This window comes from Calonectris borealis, chromosome 8 (genome assembly GCF_964195595.1).
Source record: "Calonectris borealis chromosome 8, bCalBor7.hap1.2, whole genome shotgun sequence".
In the NCBI taxonomy this organism is placed as follows: Eukaryota; Metazoa; Chordata; class Aves; order Procellariiformes; family Procellariidae; genus Calonectris; species Calonectris borealis.
This window is the reverse complement of record NC_134319.1, coordinates 26229378-26250597: the sequence shown is the minus strand read 5'-3', so window position 1 is coordinate 26250597 and position 21220 is coordinate 26229378. Positions and strand designations below refer to the sequence as shown.

General features: G+C 36.4%; 1 protein-coding gene across 1 annotated transcript in view; it reads right to left on the bottom strand.

Moving 5' to 3' along the window:
- ASPM (assembly factor for spindle microtubules) overlaps positions 1-21220 on the bottom strand; it is a 28505-nt gene that overhangs the window by 3543 nt on the left and 3742 nt on the right. The window contains exons 4-24 of the mRNA XM_075157000.1: positions 20822-20923; positions 19940-20086; positions 18842-19087; positions 18618-18685; positions 17933-18074; positions 17724-17854; positions 16833-17008; positions 16589-16734; positions 16425-16510; positions 14835-15053; positions 13740-13956; positions 13508-13653; positions 13277-13405; positions 12336-12530; positions 6981-11600; positions 5356-5505; positions 4865-5031; positions 3790-3949; positions 3049-3258; positions 2349-2498; positions 427-618 (exon numbers count right to left, since the gene is read on the bottom strand). Of these exons, the coding sequence (XP_075013101.1) occupies positions 427-618; positions 2349-2498; positions 3049-3258; positions 3790-3949; positions 4865-5031; positions 5356-5505; positions 6981-11600; positions 12336-12530; positions 13277-13405; positions 13508-13653; positions 13740-13956; positions 14835-15053; positions 16425-16510; positions 16589-16734; positions 16833-17008; positions 17724-17854; positions 17933-18074; positions 18618-18685; positions 18842-19087; positions 19940-20086; positions 20822-20923 (7799 nt within the window). The remainder of the gene's footprint in view (positions 1-426; positions 619-2348; positions 2499-3048; positions 3259-3789; positions 3950-4864; positions 5032-5355; positions 5506-6980; positions 11601-12335; positions 12531-13276; positions 13406-13507; positions 13654-13739; positions 13957-14834; positions 15054-16424; positions 16511-16588; positions 16735-16832; positions 17009-17723; positions 17855-17932; positions 18075-18617; positions 18686-18841; positions 19088-19939; positions 20087-20821; positions 20924-21220) is intronic.

The window sequence follows — 21220 nt, the reverse complement described above, 5'->3', positions numbered from 1 at the left end:
ACAGAAAAAAGGTTGTGAACAAAAGACAATAGAACTTCCGTTACTATTCCAAATCAATTTTACACAAGTCTGACAAAGTATTTAATTACCTTGGTTATTAATTTTTAAGTAATTACCATTCAGTGTTTTATCTTCCAAATACTGGATTTTCAAGACAAAAGACCAAAACAAGCATGCATATACACTCCACACACTCTCACCTAAGTCACCTCAACCAGTATCTGCTTAATATTACTTCATGATCTGTTTGCATTTAGCTTTGATGTCTAAACTGAAGCTGACTTGGCTTGCAATTTAACTGATAAATTCAACTACCAAAGTAAATATCTTTCCTTTTCCCAAAAACGCATGAGAGAAAAAAATGAAAAAGCAAAAATAAAATTTAAAAAAAAAAAAAATTGTCATTTTCTTACAAGAGTCATTTACCTGAAATTTAATTATTCCAACTGCAAATTTTCTCCTACGTCTGCAGGCAAGGAATCTTCGTACATTTCGCTGGATTACGGTTGCTGCATCATTTCTGTGGTTTAGCCAGCCTCGAATCACATGTTGTAATTGAATGATTCTTTGATAATCTCTTAGAAATCTCTTTTGTTGCATTTTTGCTCGGAACCACCTCTGTTGAAAATTAAAGTACCTTTCTATTTATTTATTTCAGATTTTTCCCTAAATTCCCTTTTTCCATCCTAAACAAGCATTGATAAGAACTGAATAACTATTTTAACATGAACATTGACAGATACAGTTACGATAAACATCACTAGCACTCATATAACCACCATGATGCAGCTCTGATTGGCCTTGGGGTAGCTGAAATGCAAGACTGCAAAATGAAATCTTAACTAGGAGCAGTTAGGGAAGCATTCCGTATAGAATAGAATAGAATATTTTATTTTCAGTTGGAAGGGACCTACAACGATCATCTAGTCCAACTGCCTGACCAAAAGATAAAGCATGCTATTAAGGGCATTGCCCAAATGCCTCTCAAACACCAACAGGCTTGGGGCACCGACCACCTCTCTAGGAAGCCCGTTCCAGTGTTTGACCACCCTCTCGGTAAAGAAATGCTTCCTAATGTCCAGTCTAAACCTCCTCTGGTGCAGCTTTGAACCATTTCCACATGTCCTATCCCTGGATACCAGGGAGAAGAGATCAGCACCTCCCTCTCCACTTCCCCTCCTCAGGAAGCTGGAGAGAGCAATGAGGTCACCCCTCAGCCTCCTTTGCTCCAAACTAGACAAACCCAAAGTCCTTAGCTGCTCCTCAGAGGACATTCCTTCCAGTCCTTTCACCAGCTTTGTTGCCCTCCTCTGGACAAATTCAAGGACCTTCACATCCTTCTTCAATTGTGGGGCCCAGAACCGCACACAGCACTCAAGGTGAGGCCGCACCAACGCTGAATACAGTGGGATAATCACCGCTTTTGACTGGCTGATTATACTGTGTTTGATGCACCCCAGGATGCGGTTTGCCTTCTTGGCTGCAAGGGCACACTGCTGACTCCTGTTGAGCCTGCTGTTGACCAGCATCCCCAGATCTCTTTCTACGTGGCTGCTCTCCAGCCACTCACTTCCCAATTTATACTTGTGCCCCACATTACTCCATCCTAGGAGTAATGGCTGGCTCTTTTCTCTTGGCTGGCTTTTAAGGAGAACCACCACTCCACTTTTCTCATTTCCCAGCTCTGTTTCTTCCCCTCTATATACAGGGAATGGAGACACAGTACTGTATGCCAAATCTGAGCAAAAAAGAGCCTCTTCCACCCATTTGCTCTTGCCTTAAGGGGAAAATAAAAATTATGGGGAGAGAGAACAGATTTGTATATATGGAGGAGTAGTAGGACAGAGTTTGCCATAACATCCTTGACTAGAAAACAGCTATTTCAGGGTTCCCGTTTCACCCTCTCCATTTATCTAATGCTGACCTTCCATTATTGGGACTAAGCTAATGGTCAGTTTGGAGACCTGAAGATAATTTTTACTATTAGTCAGTGCTACAATACAGACCTGATTTTTGAACTTGCTTCTAGAGAAGTAAAACATGTTTATATTAAAAATGCTGCAACTTAGACAGGTTCTGGTACCACTGGCAGGTTAGAGACATCCAACCAAGTAAATCACTGTATCCCAAGGGATTGTTTGTGTAAGGAGATGCTCTTCATTTCACAAGACTTACAGGTTGTCTTGTTTGATCTTTCCTACTTCCAGTGGGGTGTAAAGAAATAGATTAAAACAGCAGTCAGATTCCTTTAGCAGCTTGAGGGTCTGAAGGAAACAAACTTCCCATCCATCCTCAGCTTAGAAATTAGACTATGTTACACAAAATCATTCGTCCTTAATTAGGCTAACCTGTATTATAAGAACAGACGAGATCTGGTTTTGTGCAAGTTTTAAGATGAGGTGAATCCTATACGCCCTTTGAATTTTAATTGCAGAGATATGATGATATGCAGCTGCTGTAAAATAAAGTAGTCTTTCCTTTTGTTTCTGTTCTGAAAACTGTAGAAGGAAAACAAAACAAGGAACATCATTAATTTTCATACTCAGAGGTAGCTGATGGTCTATGCAAAGACCACAGTACACAGCAATATACTATTAGATGCTGAAGAATCGCCTCAGAAGTCATTACCTCAGAACTAAGTAAGCTACCTTTCTTCAGTACTAGGTCTCTAAACAATAACACAGAGAAGTGATTGTAAGCAACAACATTAACACATAGCGGAGAACAGTTTCATTGTAGGCGTGTGTGTGCAGAAGTATCAGTTATAGGTAAGCCACAAAGATCTCGGAAGCTAAAAAAAAAAACAAAAAAAAAACAAAATCCACAACCAACAATGAAAACCTATTTTAGTACTAAAGGATTGTGAGAAAAGGATCAAACTATATTCTGATCTATTCTGGCCCACCCAATTCTCAAAGCAGTCAAAAAGAATGTCAGTAAAACAACAAGTGATCAGGTTTTCCTTTTCTTGCCAGCCAGAATTAATGCTAAAACAGCTCTAGAGATACCTTACATCAAAAGTATAGTTTTAATTTGAAGAATACCAACCTTTTTTCTGACTAAATAACCCCGTATAAATGCTTGCAGTTTTATGACAGCTCTTCTAGTTTTGTTATATTTCATAAATTGAAGCCTGCCTTCCTGCCAAGCCCTCAGATGTTTTTGGATAATTACAGCAGCAGTTTTTTGTTGAAAAAGTTTCCTTCTCGCCTTGAAACCTCTGTATGCTTTTTGGATCAAACATGCAGCTTGAAGCTTCTGAAGAAGATTTTAAAGAATGCATTGATAATTGAACTTTTGTTCATTCCTGTCATGATCAATATACATTTATATTTTAGTTCTAGATTTTTTTTTCCATCATAAGAAAAATAACAAAAGTAAAATAGGAAATACAAGCAAACTCATGCAGTACTAGTTTATATAAAGATGCACTTTCACAATTTGGAAGGTCTTTTCCCTTACCTAAATGGGGTCAAAATATGGGCAATTTAACTTAGTCCTTTGTAAGCAATAAAGCCAGCAGAAAATTTTACATTTTATCTTGTTATCAGTATAGACAGGGGTAATTCAACAACTGGAACTGTTCGCCAACAAGAATCAACCTCGCTGCTCAAAGCAAAAAGGAAATTTAATATTTTGAAAATTGAACAGTTTTGATTTGAACAATCTCTGTTCTGGCCCCACCTTTTTTCTCTTCTCTACTTCTGCACATTGACAACAAGAATCACTCAAATACATTGAAAACTTTTAATACAACCATGACATAGCAGAGTGCAAATTAAAACATACCTTTCTTAAAAGTCTTCTAGCCCTGTATTGTCTATATGCCAACTGAATCTTAACTGCAGCATTCTTAGTTGCCAGAAACTGATGTCGAATCATTCGTGCAGTAAGGGTTGCTCTCCATCTTCTTTGAATGGTAAGTGCACAGAACTTCATTTTCAAAAACCTAACGTGAAAATGCATTTTAGTTTTTTTTCCAGAAGTTGAGAACACTTGCATTTTTAAAGTAAGAAAACAGTGAAAGCATAGAATAATTAAGATATTGCGAAAGCAGAGCTGTTATCAACCAAATCTTGGAACACTAGAACAAGGGGATAGCCAGCAATGTTGGCAGAAAGACTGGTTTAAAATAGAAGATACTTTCCGTTTTCCCACAGTAGGTACTTCCAGAACTTGCTGCCAAACGAGGTTGGGGAGAGAGACAGCAGTTTAAAAGGCATTAGACAAATTGATATACAACAGGTCCATAAAAGGATAATAAAGGGAATAGGCAAAGATGTAAGTTCTAGCATCCATAATTTAACAAACATGGATGCTGAGGGAGGGCCTTAGAAAGTGGTCAGGTTAACATACTATCCCTAAACAGCATCTTCTACTGCTACTGGCAGGGGACAAAATTCTGAATGAGATGAGGTATCAGGCTGATTTAGTAGAGCATTTATAGTAAAACCATCTTACAGCAAAATAAACACAAACTAGTTTAAGTATTCCATTATGCATTATAATGAAATAGCTTTTTATCCTATTAGTTTTATGCTGGAATTTTAACAATATCCAGAACATCCTTCCGTAAAAAAAAGACAAGTGAAAAAAAGGCTTACTCTTTCTAGATCCCCAATATACAAAATTTAAGTTTGTGAGGTAGCTTCCAATCCAGAAAAATATTTAAACATAAGAAAAATCTTGTGCAAAAGAATAATCCCACCTGCATCAACAGGATTATGTTAATGCATGTTACATAGATGCTGCAGGGTCAGAGCCTGAGAATCGACAGGCATTTGCCAGAGTGCAAAGCAGTACTAATTAATTATATAATAAAAACTTTGAAAAGTAGAGAAATTTATATCAAATTCAGTATTACCGGGTCCGCTGCTGTTTTGTTTTGAAGTGACTCTGAATAACACGTATAGCTTTTAGTACAAATGCATATTCCTTTCGTGCTCTGCAGCCTCGAAACCAGGCTTGAATTAGTTGTGCTGCTCTCAATTTGTTAACCCGCTGCCTGGCTTTATATCCTCTATAAGATGCCTATTAAATATATAAAAAGAAAAAAAAAAAAAAATCAAAACTTGTTTCTTTTTTTTTTTTGTCTAATGGATCAAAAAAAATTAAAAGGAAAAAAGTCATGTTAGCATGAAAGGCTTTTAGGATTCCTATTCTCTACAGTATTACAAATATCTAATTTCTCACGTCTAGAAAATGTTTTCTAAAGCAAGTGAAATGCATTCACGGAAATACCATAAATGTCACTCTGTTTAATGTCTGTAAAAATAATTATGTCATGAAGAAACAAATACAAGAAAGATTAAAAAAAAAAAAAAAAAACCAACAAAAACCACCTTCTGGGATTACCTGAATTCTAATGGCAGCTCTTTTCATTTGATGGTATCTTTGTTGTTCAATATTTCGCATCTGATGGGCTCTGTAGTACTGCTGTATTAATACAGCAGAAAACTTGCACCGAAGGTATTTCTGTCTCTGAATAAATCCACGGAAAAACGCCTTAAAAGAAAAAGACATAATCTTGGAATATTTCACCACCTGCATGGTATTGACTGGGAAGATGTTTGCATATTTTTAAGTACAGCTGTACTCACTGGTTAGAAAAACAGCAATATAAGTAAATATATTTCTGATTTCCCAATTAATTCTTTTTTTTCTACCTTTTAAAGCAAAGTAATCATACTTACATTGTTCAGGAAGTTAAACATTCAGAAAATAACTAAGATGCTGCCACTTCCCCCCCAAAAAATGGAGGTGAGGAAGGCACACCTGTTTTCTTATCTGTTACATAGAGCATGTGCTCTCCAACAAGATAGTAATAGCAACCTAAGAAATTATTACGAGAGATTATTTATTTCCCTTTCGTCCCTGATTTGGGGGAAAAAAATCCTTTCATTCCAATAATACCCTTCAGGGTATCAGAGAAACCCCCTCCATTAGGGTAAAATAACAAGGCCACCACAGGAAGTCACTTAAAGCTTTTCCCAGAATAAAAGGAAATAAAAAAGTATACTCTCACTACCTACAAATCATAATTAATATAAATAAGAAGGAAATATATCTTCCTTCCTCATCTTAAAAAAAAAAAAATTTGAAAAAGCACTTCAGAGTAACTAGTCTTCTAAGCTTCTTTGAACTCACACTGGATGGATATTTAGCTTGCTACATGGAGATGAGGAACAATTCTCATTACTTCTTGCTAACCACACTTTTATTGCATCAATGATGGAAGGAAAAAACATCAAATTAAATACTTCCCACTTCCTAGAGTACCTCTGAGAAATCACAGATACAGTTTCATACAAAGTTTCATGTGGCACCACTCAAGGTACCAACTGAATATACAATACAAATGCAATTTCTCTCCTTGCATTCCTCTTCAAAATGTTTGCTAGGCACTCAAATTAGTCTAGGGTCACCTAATAAATCTAAAAGAACTAACATGATTGATTTACTCATGCCTTCCTAAATATGAGTCTTAAAGAATGCAGCAGTCATGCCTTTTTTGCCATTTACTTCACTTTATACCCAATACCAGTGCCCACTCATTTCAACATGTCAAAACAGCTTTCATTCACATCACAGTCAAAGAAAACATTCATTAAGCTACTAATATTTATATAGGTGAAAGCCAGTTAGGACAAAAATATTCTTAAAGAACCACAGAAACACACGGAAGTATCAGAATTCATTTGAAGTAGTAAAATTCTAGGGGATAAACAAGAAGAAAAAGGGAATGTTACTTTTTAAGATGAGTACCTCAGCAAGGAAACACAAAACAGAGCTGAACTGAGACTCACTTCTGTGCACTGTGGTAGGTAAGCTTTATACACCTGCCATGTAGTATACTTCAGAAATTGATTCTACTTTAATGTATAGCTTTAAACTGTTGTTTGCAAGAGCGGTAATCTTAAAAAACCCAGAAAAGAAAAAAAACTCACACCCAAAATCCACTACTATACATTCAAAAGTACCTGAATTTTTATTGCGCTTTCCTTAATTTTGTGAAACCTCTTCTTTGCAATGAATCCTCTGACCCTGGCCTGCACAATGATAATGTTCCTCCGGGTTTGTAAGTAAGTCATTCTTTGGTATTTCACAGTCAAGTGGCACCGGTAGCATCGTTGTAAGACAACTGCTGCTTTTTTATAGCTTGTATACTGGGATTTAGTTTTACGCATTAAGTAATAGGCTTGTAACGTAATAGCTGCTGTTCTAAGTTGAATAAATTTTCTACGCTGCACAGCCATCTGAAGAAAAGACTGAATCTTTCTTGCAGCTCGTAGGTGTCTTGCTATTTTTCTTGCTTTCATACCATGGAAGGCAGACTGAATAATTACTGCTGCTTGTCTTTGAGCAGAATATTCCACTTTCTGTAAACGAGCCCTGTGACATGCTCTGTACCACCTCTGAATAGCAACTGCTGAACTCTGAATCAATTTATAGCGAGTCCTTGTTCTTTGGCATCGGAACATAGACTGGATCATTATTGCTGCTGCTTTCTTTTCAAGAAAACGCCTCCTCTGTACGCACATTTGTAAGAATGATTGTATGCACCGTGCAGCAACGTTGGTTTTATACAGCTGCCTAGCTTTTTTAGCACGAAAAGAGGATTGAAGGCAAATGACAGCCTTTTTTATTTTTGCATAGTTTTCCATGTCAGCTTCTTTTGCCATTTTGGCTCTAAACCTTTGCTGTATAACTCTGACAGCCCAACACAACTGTTTGTAATATCTATGTTGTATGTACATGCGGTAACTACACTGTATTATAACTGCTGAAACATACATGATTTTCAGTTTCTGTCGTTCCTTCATGCCTCTATATGATGCTTGAATAACAAGAGCAGAATTCTTCATTGTCAGATATTTCTTTCGTTGATTCTTTCCTTTAATGTAGGATCGATAGTAGTTCTGTATAACAATAGCTGCAATTCTCGTATTTTGATAGGACCTTCTATTCCTGTGCATTTTGTAGGCTGACTGTATTGTACTAGCAGCTAAATGCATATGCTCAATAGTCTTCCGCACTCTGATACCTCTGTACACAGCCTGTATATGAATAGCTGCTCTGCGAAGAGAAAGATACTCCAAAGCATGCTGTCTTGACAGAATCAAAGCTCTGTATCTTCTCTGAACGACAAGAGTAGCAGCTTTAAGAGAGAGATATCTTTGACGTTCTCTAAGAGCTTTAAAATTTTTCTGAACAACAACAGCAGCATAGTGCATTTCTTGATGTTTTTTTGCTTGCATGTCTCGAAAAGCCTTCTGAATACAAGTTGCTTTCTTTAATGAAGAGTAATGTTGTACTGCAATTTTCTTTAGGTTATTGGCTCTGTATCTCTTCTGTATTAGCTGGGTTGCCCACTGAACTTTTCTGTAATGGCGGTACTGCCTATACATTCGGTAGTTTCTCTGTATTATAAGTGCTGCCTCATGTCTTTTCTTCAAGAAGCATCTTGTTTTCATTCGTCTATAGGCAGCCTGAAGAACTAAAACAGAATTGTACAGTTTTAAGTATATTTCTCTCACATGTTTTCCTTCCCTGTAAGCACGATAACGTTGCTGTATGATTACTGAAGCAAGCCTGACAGCTTGATAAGAAATGTAAATTTTACGCATTCTTAACATTGCTTGAATAACTGTAGCAGCTTGATGCATCTGCTGCATTTTTTTTCTTACCACAAAGCCTCTATAGACAGACTGTACAATAACAGCAGCATTAAGGAAAGAGAGATATTTTTGACGTTGAATTTTTGCTACTTTTGTTGCTCTGTATTTCCTCTGAATTACAATAGCAGCTCTCTTAATGGAAAGAAAATGTTTTCTTTTGCGAAAAGTTCTAAATCTTCTTTGAATAAGCTCAGCTGATTCACTCATAGTTCTTAAAAGTCTTCTTGTTTTCATACCACGGAACGCAGCCTGGATACGAAGCGTAGCACTTTTCATAATCATATAGTTGTGAACTTGTGTATCTCGCTCCTTACAAGCACGGAACCACTGCTGAATCCGCCTAGTTGCCAGCAACAATTTTCTGAAATCCCTCTGTTGTTTGTGCATTCGATAATAAGACTGTATTATTGCTGCTGACTGATGCATAGTTTTTAAGTCTTGTCGCACCTTCATGCCTCTACAGGCAGCCTGAAGGATAATGATAGACTTCTTTAGCTCCAAGTACTTTTCACGTTGTTCTTTGCCTAAACAAAATGCTCTATATTGTCTTTGAATTATAATTGCTGCCATTCTCATTGCCTGATATTTTATGTTCATGCGATGCATCTTAAACATGGCTTGGATACAAATAGCTGCTTGATGCATACAGTGAATTTGTTGTCTAACTCTTACACCTCTATAAATTGCCTGCATTTTGACTGTGGCTTTTTTTAAAGACAAATATTTCTCCTTTTGACATTTAGCATGCATAATTGCACGATAATGCCTTTGAACTACTATAGCTGCAGATCTAAGTCTTTCATAGTCCTTTTTGATCAGGTAAGATTTGAAGGCAGCTTGTATAGTTGTAGCGGCTTTGTTTAGTTTGCTCAATTGTTTCCTCACAGTCATCCCACGGTAAGCAGACTGCAAGACTAACACAGCTGCCTTTGTTTTTAGATAAATTGCACGTTGTTTTTTTTTCATACAGTAAGCTCTGAAGTATTTCTGAATCACTAGAGTGGCTTGTCTTAGTTTCTTATATTTTAGTTGATTTACATGCATTCTGTAAAAGGACTGAATAATTGTTGCAAGATTATGTTTCTTTTGAATTGTTTTTCTCACAGTTTTCCCCCTCCATATTGCCTGAAGACACACTACAGAGTTACGCAGCTGAACATATTCTTGCTGTTGTTTCTGCCCTATAACTCTGGCTCTGTAATGCTTTTGGATAGTTAGCACAGCACGGTTCATAAGTCTGAATTTTTTCAGAGCCATGAATGTTCTGAAGGCAGACTGTATCTTACTAGCAGCAACAAATTGTCTTCGAATCTGTTTTCGTACCTTCCAGCCGCGAAAAGCTGCTTGTAAAGAAAGCACTGCCACTCTTGTCATTAAGAAGTTCAGTCTTTGCCTGTTACCAGTCTTATAAGTTCTGTACCACCTCTGAATCACAATGGAGGCCTGAACCATTGCCTTATATTTCATTCTTGCAGCATGAGCTCTAAAAGCAGTCTGAATTTTAATAGCAGCTCTATGTTCACATTTTAGCTTTTTGCGTGCTTTATAACCCCTGTAGGCTGCCTGTAAGCACACAGCTGCTTTTTTAACTTGTAAGAACTCCTGCCTCTGACACAGCTGCTTTTCGTATGCACGATAATGTTTTTGAATGACAACAGCTGCACTACGGATGCTTAAGTAATGTTGCCTGTCCCTTCTCATTCTGTAGTGTGCCTGGAGAAATATTACAGTCTCCCTCCACCTTTGTATTTGTTTCCTGACAAGATAACCTCGAACTACAGCTTGAATTCTTACACAAGCTCCCTTCAATTTCCTATAATCTTCTTTAAGTTGAAGAGCATATCTATGAGACCGATACCTTCGCTGGACATAAAGTGTTGCCTCCCTTAATGCACAATAATGCTTATGTGCTTGCCTCATCTTTACAAAAGCTTGAATCTTCACTGTTGCATCTTTCAAGTTTTTAAATCTCTTCTGGACAATATAAGCACGGTAACATGACTGAATTTTTATCACAGATCTCAATATGTGAGCCTTTTTCCTAGCTTCCATTCCTCTGTAGGCAGACTGTAGGACAATAGCAGCCAGACGCATCCTCTGGAAAGAAGCAGCCGCTTTTTTAGAAGTGACATGTGCCCTATACCAAGTTTGAATTACAGAAGCAGCATTTTTAATCGCTTTGTATCTTTTTACTTGTTGGTATTTTCTCACATGCGACTGCAATGTAGTAACAGATTTTTTTAATCGTAGAAATCTTAGTTTCTCTTTTTTTGTTCTCCACAGTGATTGGACAACATAAACTGCTTTTGTTTGTCTGCATAGTTCCCGTGCCTTCATGCCTCTAAAAGCAGCTTGGAGAACTATCACTGCTGCACGCTTTTGCAAATAGTATTCTCTTTCAATTTTTCCTAGTTTATAAGCTCTGTAATACTGCTGAATTGTCACTATTTTTGCCCTGTGTTCCTGGTAAATACGTCTAGCCAGCTGACACCTGTACCAAGCCTGAATCTTGATAACACTTTGCTTAATATGCAGATACTGCTTCAGATCTCTGCGCATCCTATACCAAGACTGTATGACAAGGGCAGCCCTCTTTCTTTTAGCCAGTTTTGAAGATTGCCATTTTCGGAAATAAGCCTGAAGCACTAAAGTTGCTTTAATTTTCTGTTGAATTTTGCATTTTCTCCATCTTCTGAATGCGGACTGAATAGTAAGTGCTGAAGACTTTAAGATTTCATATCTTTGCCGATCTTTTTTTGCCAGCTTAGATGCACGCAGATGACACTGAATTGTGACAGTAGCCCAAACAATTCGTTTATATGCAGCAACAGACTTCACCATCCTTATCCTTGCTTGTACAAAGATAACATAGTATCTTAGCTGTAAATATCTTTTCCTAGCATAGTATCTCCTCCAATAAGCCTGCAGGAAAAAGCAGAAAATTTAGTATTTTCTTTATGGTATCTCGAGTTAAGCCTAAATTTGAGAACTACCGATCTCTAAGTAAGACTACTTTATTCCTACTTAATCCCTAGGAAGATAAGCCCAGATATCTACATAAAAAAAATAAAGAAAAGCCAAATGCTTGAATCATTCCTTTTTTTTTTTTAAGCATTTTAAATTCTGGGAAAAAGCTAAATTTTCCCTTGCAACAAAAGATTCCCTTTTAAACTATTCGATAAATCAGTGATTCTTTAATCTCCATTCCAAAAAAAAGTCTCAAGAATGTAATATTTAGCTTTGGGTAACAGTGGGGAAAGTATCTTGAGAAACTGAATTAACTGCCCAACTACCAATTGTAACTAATGTCTGCCATTCTGAACATGCCCACCGCCAGTGTCCTAACACTAGGAGAGTAATTTTTATTTTTTTTTAAAGCTTCTTCAGTAATGTTCAGCAGCTGCAAAGAGGCAAGCCAACACAATCTGATCAGTCCTTACGTTGACTGGTTTAAGACCCAGTTTAAGGCCCTCTCTTCTCTCTGAAGAGAGAAATGGACCAAAACATCTCAAAAGAGGGCAGGGGAGTGGGGGAAAGTATTACATTTTCATGAAGACATCAGTTGCTGCAAGCAGAACAAATGACCCTGAGCAAGCCTTTTTCTTACATGTTTCAGAGTGTTCCCTTGCTCTGTAATCTCACTTTAGAACGTATTACCTGAATGACTGTGGCAGATTTACTTCTGGCTTCCTCCAGTTTTGTCTTTTTCAGATTTAAAAAAATCATCCTGGCTAAGTATCTTCTCCAGTGCTTCTGGATGAAAACTGCTGCATTCACTTTCTTCAGGATGTGTCGACGAGACAAGAAGTTTATTGCAGATTTTTGAATTATCCGAGCAGCTCTGTCTCTTTCCTACAAAGAGTCAATTTCCACTGAAGAGTCAGGATGGGAATTTTCACTCAAATTTTTGATGTATTAAAATAACTGTCTAAAGCAATCTCATAAAAATTGGGCTCGCTGATAAAAAACCTACAGAAATATAATCTCTGACCCGTTCTACACCACAGATTCTTAAAATATTTCAGTTGAACACTATTCCAACATCAAATAATATGTATCTCAGTTAGACACAGTGGTGGCATTTATCAACCTTAATGGTGTCATAGTTTTAAAACCATCACAAGATCTGGTGTAACTACCAGAAAAGCAAGAAACAATATCAGAACTCATGTCAACTCAAAACACTGGTGAAGTTTAGCTCCTGAAGAAAAATATGCAGAAGTTTAATTACTCTTTTCATCTTGTAGACATTAATAGGAATTAACTACTCCCTTTTTATTTTAAGGAAGCAGTGCAACTATTTTATATTTGAAGTATTGGGAAAAGGGCTTAAGGGGTGACATGCTCTAATCAGAACACGTCTTTAAACAGATGTAGCCTTTAAACAGATGTGATTATTTCAGAATAGTCTTAAACGAAAGTGGTTTTTTAGTAGATTACACAAAGAAGGACATATATTTTGATAATAAAAATGGTACTCATTAATTTAAATGCCAATATTATTCTAATAAATCTGTATACGCCAAACAGTGAATTCATATTCTTTATTTAGTATTTCTCAAAGTAGAAACTATGAATATTGCACAGGCAAAGAGTACCTGAGAAATTTTCAGTTCCCTTTTCAGCCTGTAATTCCTCCAAGAAGACTGAATTAATCGAGCAGCTCGAGTTTCTTGGCGAAGATCTAGAAGCCGCGAACACAGAAATGATACGTAGGTAATAACAACCTATATAAACACAGAACACAGCAAGTTAAGGGCTATATGGAAGAACAGGACACATTCACAGGAGAGCAGAACATGTTTACATCAACACTAAAGGCATCTTACCTTCTCATCAGGAATTGTATTTGACATGTCTGAGTGATGAATCATTGCTGGTATTCCACCTAGGTCAGAAACTGCAGTATTGATCAGCTGGAAGTTTTTCCTTTCATTGTCCAAGAGTTCCTTGTATAGGACTGAGGCAGTTACAGCTTTGCAAAGAGAAAATGTTTGTCAAATCAAATTTTGCATAAAAGAGATAGATTTAACATGAATTTCTGTGCGTCAAATAACTCACTTTGGTCAAACATTCCTTCCATAACATTTAGAGAAGTATCAGACTCTGAAGAGGATGAGGAGGAAGAGTTTAGTCCCACTGTATGAGTTCTTGAGCATTCTACTGTTTGAGTTGTACGTTGGCACACAGCTTCCAAAGGCACGTAACATGGATGATAATGATGAATCAAATGACATAATACTCTACCATCTGAGAAACAGACTGTGAAATTTTCTACCTGTTAAATAAAATGCAGTAAGATACAAGTTCCTTGAATTTTTGTTACTAGTTAATTGGTATAAACTGGATATAGAATTGTTATCTTGTACCTTTGAAAGTGACCAAGTGCAAATTATTTTTTTTTTAAACTAGTGCTTCCTTTGAACATTCACTGTACAGCTGTCAGAAATCAGAAACAAAGATGTGTGAATCACTATACAGTGAATCTCCAAGGGAAACATTTAAGAAACCAAAAAGAAAGCAATCTTTCTACAGAAGGATTCACAAGAAACTTCTATAGATAGCTTTACACTAGGTATTCAGTGCAGAAATAAGCTCTGAACTTGCATCAGTCTTAAGGGCTCTATCTTGCCCTTCAGAAAAAATAGCAGGTGTGACTGTATTTTTACCAGAGACAAGTCTCTGAACAGGGCTTCTCTTCTTGGAAGGAACAAACAACATGTCCCTTCTAAACAAACATCTCTTTGAGGACAGGAATCCTCCTTACCCCAAACATTGGTTTAATTCTCACAGTTCCTATAAATAGTGAAAATTTTATGCACAAATACTTTTAGGATGAATGCTCATTAAAAAAACCTCAAACAACCCCATATTCCAGCAAAAAATGTTATATTTTTAAAATGCATTTTTGTGCATAAGACTAATTGGAAGGGGAGATCCTTTTGTTCAAATTTGTTTAAAAGAAAAGCTGAAGCTAAACCCAAGGAAAGACGGTTATTTCAAATCAGATTAAACAAAGTCCAGAAGGATATTTAAAATTAATTACCATTGGCTGCTACTACAATTTGATAGTTTGAAGAATTCTGCTCTATAAAGAATAAGCATTCTTATGAAAGCAAAGGAAGTATTTGCTGAAATGTACACAAAACTATTTACCTTGATATTGTAAAATCCACAAACAGCATTAACCCATGCCATCAGCAGCTTCACATTTTCACTGTAACTTTGAGGTGAGGAGTTACTACTGTTATCTTCTTGTACTGTACAACAATTTGGAAGAGCCTTGAGAGCACCCAGTTGTGTTTTTCTTTTGTGTGCATTCTTTAAAAACTCAATTTCTTCTTTTAACTGTTCCATGTTAAGAAAAACATCCACCTATTAGGAGAAAAAAAAAAAAAGATTTTTTTTATGTCACCAACAGTCTGACATGTCATGCATTATAGCAGCTGCATGCAGAGGTTTTAGATATGGCATTTTAAAGGGAAACTACTCTCACTACTTAGCAGTACCTGCCACACTGAATCAGTAGTGGGTAACCTGGACTGGCCAACATAGATGGCAGTGTCCGCTACCAAGTGCTTCAGATAAAAGAACCTAAACCCACACTCCCACTGTTTTGTGTAAAACAGTTACTTCATTAGTTAATAGTTGGGGGAAACAGGGAAATTCCCTGAAACAGTCTGTGTAATTTCACCATACTTTCTGAGGAAACAACAATTTCAGAGTCTCGCCTGCATTTCTACTGAGTCCGTGTACCACTCCTCCTCATTTAAGGGATTCTGAAAGGACTTGAGCTGATGTTGTGATGGTGTGAGAAGATTTGGAGAACAAGTAGCATATCCACGGGGCTTGGATAAAGCCACTGCTCGCTGAAATTATTTCTTTAATCAAAAGCAATGCAACTGTGACACACGCATACAGGAGAACTAACTGGAGGAAGGTAACTACTCAATACTGTAATAGTAGTTAAGTAAGAAATAGGTACATTTGATTTTTATTATGTTATTCTGGCTCGCTGATAGTTCTGTGGCTATAGTCTTTGAAATTCTTGCTTTGGTGAAATTCCACCTCAACTTGTATCTTATTTTACCTTTCATACTTTATGTTCCTTTATGTTCCTTCCAACTGGATTTGTCAGCTGGATACTTATTTTCAAAAGACTATCTGACTCAATTTAACTCTTAAAACAGTCTTAAGAAAACTATTTTTCTTGCTCTACCAATTTTCTCCAGTGGCTTTGAAATGCCATTGCAGTAATGCCTAAGAAATCTTCATTCTTATTTCATGAATGTTTCTTCAAATTGACTGTTTCAGACAAATGGAAAAAAGTAGAAGAGCTGTAGCTTCAGAGCTTGCTCTGTAACTGTCTATCAGCATAACCTCAAAATGTCCTTCTGAGTTAGCAAGAGCTTACCAGCTTTTTGAGACCAACATTATTTTACTTTTAATTATCAATTCTGTTGGCATACAGCATAAACCCAGAAGTTAAGTTTTTTCCGAAAACTTGTATGAATGTATATAAGAAAAAGCACAGATAACGTTTTATCTAAACTGTATTGTTAAGGAACAGTTAGCAGATTTACGTAAAGCTTGCATGGCACTTTGAATGTACAAAGCAGATCATTCCACAGTCTAAAATTTGATTAGTAGAGGCTTTCACAGACAACAAATATTCCTGAAAAACTGGCGTTTTCATTATTGCTCACTTGTACCTAGTAACAAACAAAGTAAGTAATTGAATAGTACCTGAAAGGCAAAGACAATTTTCCACAGGAGTGCTAATGTTCGTTCTCTGTGTCTATCCACAATATCCCTGGAGTCAATTGAAGCACCTATTAAATAAAACAAGGAATTAAAGTGTGCACTAGTCCTCTGATGCACTTCAAATAACCCTGATTTCTAGGCCTTACCACTTTCATCTTTCAAGTGAATTCCTCGCTCTTTAAGGACATTAAGAACAATGTCAACATTATGCATCTTCTGTAGACGACTTATTGCAGGAACTCTCAGTTGTTTTGAAAGATTCCAGTTTTTGGTGAGAAGTTCCATTGTTCTCCTAGCAAAGGGAATTTCATAGTTTAATGCCTTAGCTGAGCTCATTAAGTATTATATATAAGAAAATAAATAGTTCAAAATACTTCTGTATCAACGCACACAAGACGAATGCCACATTGTAAGTCCACAGCCAGATTTGTTACAGCAAAATCAAATTCATCAAGTGGAGTTTGAATATGACTGACAGGTAGTCCTAAGAAACCAAGATGGCGGGAAAGGTCACCTTCACCACTCAGGAAGTCCCGAGAAAATGCAAGCAGAAGGTCTTTGCTAGCCTAAAAGGAAGACAAAAAAAAAACAAAAAACCACCATAATCTTAACACTGCAATATTTGTCAAGCAGAATACAAATTTCTTCCCTTGTCCCCCAAATTGCATTCCATATTTCCTTGCCTAATACTTAAAATGTTTTTTGGTTGGTTTTTTTTTTTTTTTTTTTACTTTTAGCCAGTTCACACAGCTTTAATTTTCATCGTATCTGGCTACCATGTCACTGAAAGCACCACAAAATTCAGGAATAGTTTTTCCTCAGTTTTCTGTCTACATAGTACAAACACAAGAAGAGTTATTTTATTTGAACATATTTGTTAATCAAAGCTTTTGTATGACAGATGTTGCATAGTCTTTCTTATCACAGAAAAATAACAGAAAAAACAAACAGAAAAGCCCATCAAACTGACTTGCAGTTTAAGATCAGCTGCAGTATGCTACAGTGATATTTAAAAATAATGTAGAAGCTTAGCTTTAGAGAGGGAAGCCACATAACATAAGATAATGGATTCCTTCCTACAGGACCAACACCTCAAAATTTTCTTGGGAATTCCTTTACGTGACAGTGAGATGATGTGTTGAGAATGTTCATGCAAAAGGCTGAAGAGCCAAGACTTGTTAAAGAAAAGTACATAGTCAGATCATAATTAAAAAAAAAAAAAATTCTACATTGAGTCTTAGGACAATATTGGAGGGAGACATTAAATCACAGCTCTCTTACCTTGAACTCTGCATCCTTACAAAAGAGGCAAGGATCATGGTCAATCATTCTGGACCGTTTGGCACAATCCAGAAAGCAAACTAACAACAGCAATTTTTTCAGTGTGAATTTTGACAAAGCTTCTTCATGACCTAAAAAGATAGAACCCATTAAGTGACAGTTCAAAAAGTAAATGCTAAAAATAACCTATTTTTAGAAGTAGTAGTTACCTTCTCGGTAAAGGTGAGGCACAGTGGGATGTCTGTATTCAGCTGCAATGTCAGGGTTCCAAAGCAAGCGATTAAGGATAAATATTGCTAAACCCACAACATCACTATTACTCTCCAAAGCTATCAGTTCTCCATAAACAGTCTAATATGAAAGGAAAGGAAAAAAGCAGAACCGTTAAAAATTACCTTAAATATAATGAGGGGTTTTTTTTAATAACATACATTACTGAAATTCTGAAGTAGCAAATGGTAATTACTCTCTAAAAATCAATCAGTTTTTCAAATCAGTCACTGAAGGATAAAACCAAAGGAAATTTCAGAAGACCCAGTCTCATTTCAAAACATGTATGATCATCTGCATCTGAGGAAGTAACCAAGAACTTCCTTGAGACAACCGCATTTTTCTCCAGTTTATAAAGAGTGAAACTGATAGGAAACGGCTTTTGCATTATTAGGGAGTTAACTTCCACTTTCCTTGACCAAATATTTTCCTTTTTAATAAGGTAAGCACTTTTTTAAAGCAAGTCTGTTGTAATAATTTAAAAGATGTAAACGTGCTATAACTGAATTAAACCCACCTGAATTAGCAAAAGAGAAAATACAAAGAAACCCAAAATATCCCCTACTAAAAAAATTGCTAGATGTCTTTTAAACTTTGATTACAGACCATAAATTCTGCGCTTACCTCCAGACCTATACGCAGCCACAAAGGGTTGTAAGATAAAAGCCAGTTAAGGACTTTCTGCCTCTCTCCTGCAAGAGAGCATCTTGTAATATTACATCCAGCAAACACTTTATGTTATAGCAAAAATTTCTATCAACTGATTTTAGATTAAATCAACTTAGTGTGTGAATAATCCTTTTTCTATTAACAAGAAAAGAAAGGATGCAAAGTTTTAGTATTCTTACCTACATCTTTCCAGAGGTGTCTGTCTCTACGAACTAGCAAACGTCTAGTTTCAATCTCAACTTCCAGCTTCTTAATAGCTTTAACCATTGTTTCAGATGTAAACAAACGGCAAGCATCACGTCGTAACTTATTCAGCTTACGATTAGCCGTATAAGCTTTCAGAGATGCTTCATCTTTCGTTGGTGCTTTAGGAACACTGGTTTTATGATGGTTCTCTTCTCCCAAGATAAGAGCAGCTGCATTTACTATTTAAACACACACAAAAAGTATGCATTTACATCTCAAATAAAGGTAGCCCACTTCATTTATTTTTTTCCTCTCTAAGTTCACATTTTGTTATTTTCCTTCTGACTAATGACTTTATCCCTCAGGAAGCTTATCAGCTGTTGCACTAAGCATATATTGTCAACTACATGTACATTAGTCAAATATTTAATATAATAACGCTTATTTCATAAACAAGCAGTGCTAGAAATTCAATTTTAAGATCAATTGGATCATCTTCAATTTTTTAGATTGAAGTTAAAGATAGAGGAAAAAGTACGTTACCATCATTTCAGTAAAGTGACAACTATAATGTTTTTCAGCAGGTGGGGATTCCCCATTCCACACCCACTGAGGAGTGCCGCAGCTACACTTTCCAGTGTGTATTTCTCGTTGCAGAGCACACTACCCATTCTGGTGTGTGGTGTGCTGTGCTTGGCGTGAGCAAGTGTGCCATCCACACTTATGACAAGGGGAAAATATGACTCTGAAAAGGGTTAGATGGTTATAAATTTCTGCTGGGATGGACAGCGCTGTTTCCAATGTGAGAACTGCTTTTGGTTTAGCATATTCCATATTTTCTAGCATACGCGCCACATTACCAAATATCTGGTTTATGATTATCACAGTATTAAGTCAAAGGCTGAAAAAGGAAACACAGGTGATATACATAAAAATTAAAACCCAAAAATCTACTCTTACCTAAGAGCTTAATGTTACACAAACTAAAGTGACAAGTTGGGACTATTCATTAATATTAAAAAAGTACATTATATAATGTATATAATATTTAAGAACATTAAAAGACAAAGTGAAAATTTTTGTACTCTTACCTTGTGAGGTGTTTGTTTTTACACTGAAGTCATCAGGAGTAAGTACAAAATTTAACCACCAGGTGAAACCTCGTTGCTGCTTCTCCTTCCAACGTTCATCATAAAACATGTTTTTAGCAGCAAAAGGCATTGGGTGCCTAGGGATGACTTAAAAACAAAACAAAACAAGTAAGTCTCTGCAGTTCCTGAAATGTTTGATAACCAATATACATTTCATTGTGGAAAGGATTAACGTTTGGCACTCTATTTAGCACCATAGCAGAAAAAAAACCAGATTGTTAGAATCTTCAGTGACTTGCAGATCAGTCACCATTAAATAAATTTCAGCCACAAAACATGGATTAAGTTATTAAAGCAATAGAAAAAAGACAAGATTTCTAGAACCCAGGCCATCTGCAATGCACATCTTGAGGCAAAACCAAGTTGAGTTGGACTACATCCAGGAAGAACCATTTTATAGATGCATTTTTCTGATCAGATCAACTTAGTCTTATTAGCTCTGCAAAATCAGTATCTTTTTGGTAAGAAGTTTTCTTTTCTTAGGTATTCTGTTGTTGAATTAAAATGTTATCAGATATGGAAGAGGCATTTCACTGATAACCATCAGTCAGCTGGGAACACATCTGTAATGTAGCTCTTACACTTAACAGGCAAAACTGGAGGAAAGTAACATTTACAAATTTTCTTATGAGTAGTCAAAATGGAACATGAAAGGTTACACATATTTTTCTACTAGATATTGATTCATTGTAGGTACAATCTTCTATTTCATCTCAACTCTAACCAGTTGGGCCTTACCAGTACACTAATCACTACCAGTACAGCAATTGTGACATTCAGTTCAGTGTATCCTGTTTTCCTAAATACCAGAAGACTGCCTACCTGTTTTCAGTGGTTTCACAAATGTCAGGTGAGACTGAGCCAATCCAGGGATAGGTTTACTAATTCTGTTGGTAGTTTTAGATGCTTTCTGAAGTGAAGAACCTACAAGCATTAACACACAAATATCAACAACACACATGTCAGTGAAAATTAATGTATTAAGGTTCATATCACCTATAAAGCACGGAACTAGAGTAGTTCCCATGAACCCACACAAAATACCAATAATCTCCTGTTGATGGAAAAAGTTAAGCAAACCAGTCTGACTACAATTAAATGGGAAAAATAGTTATGAGTAAATAAGTGCTATTGTATTTCACAGTTCTTCTATACACTAAGGAAATGTACTGTTTGCAATTCATTACCATATGGCTAGAAACACCAAGCTAATTGGTAAAA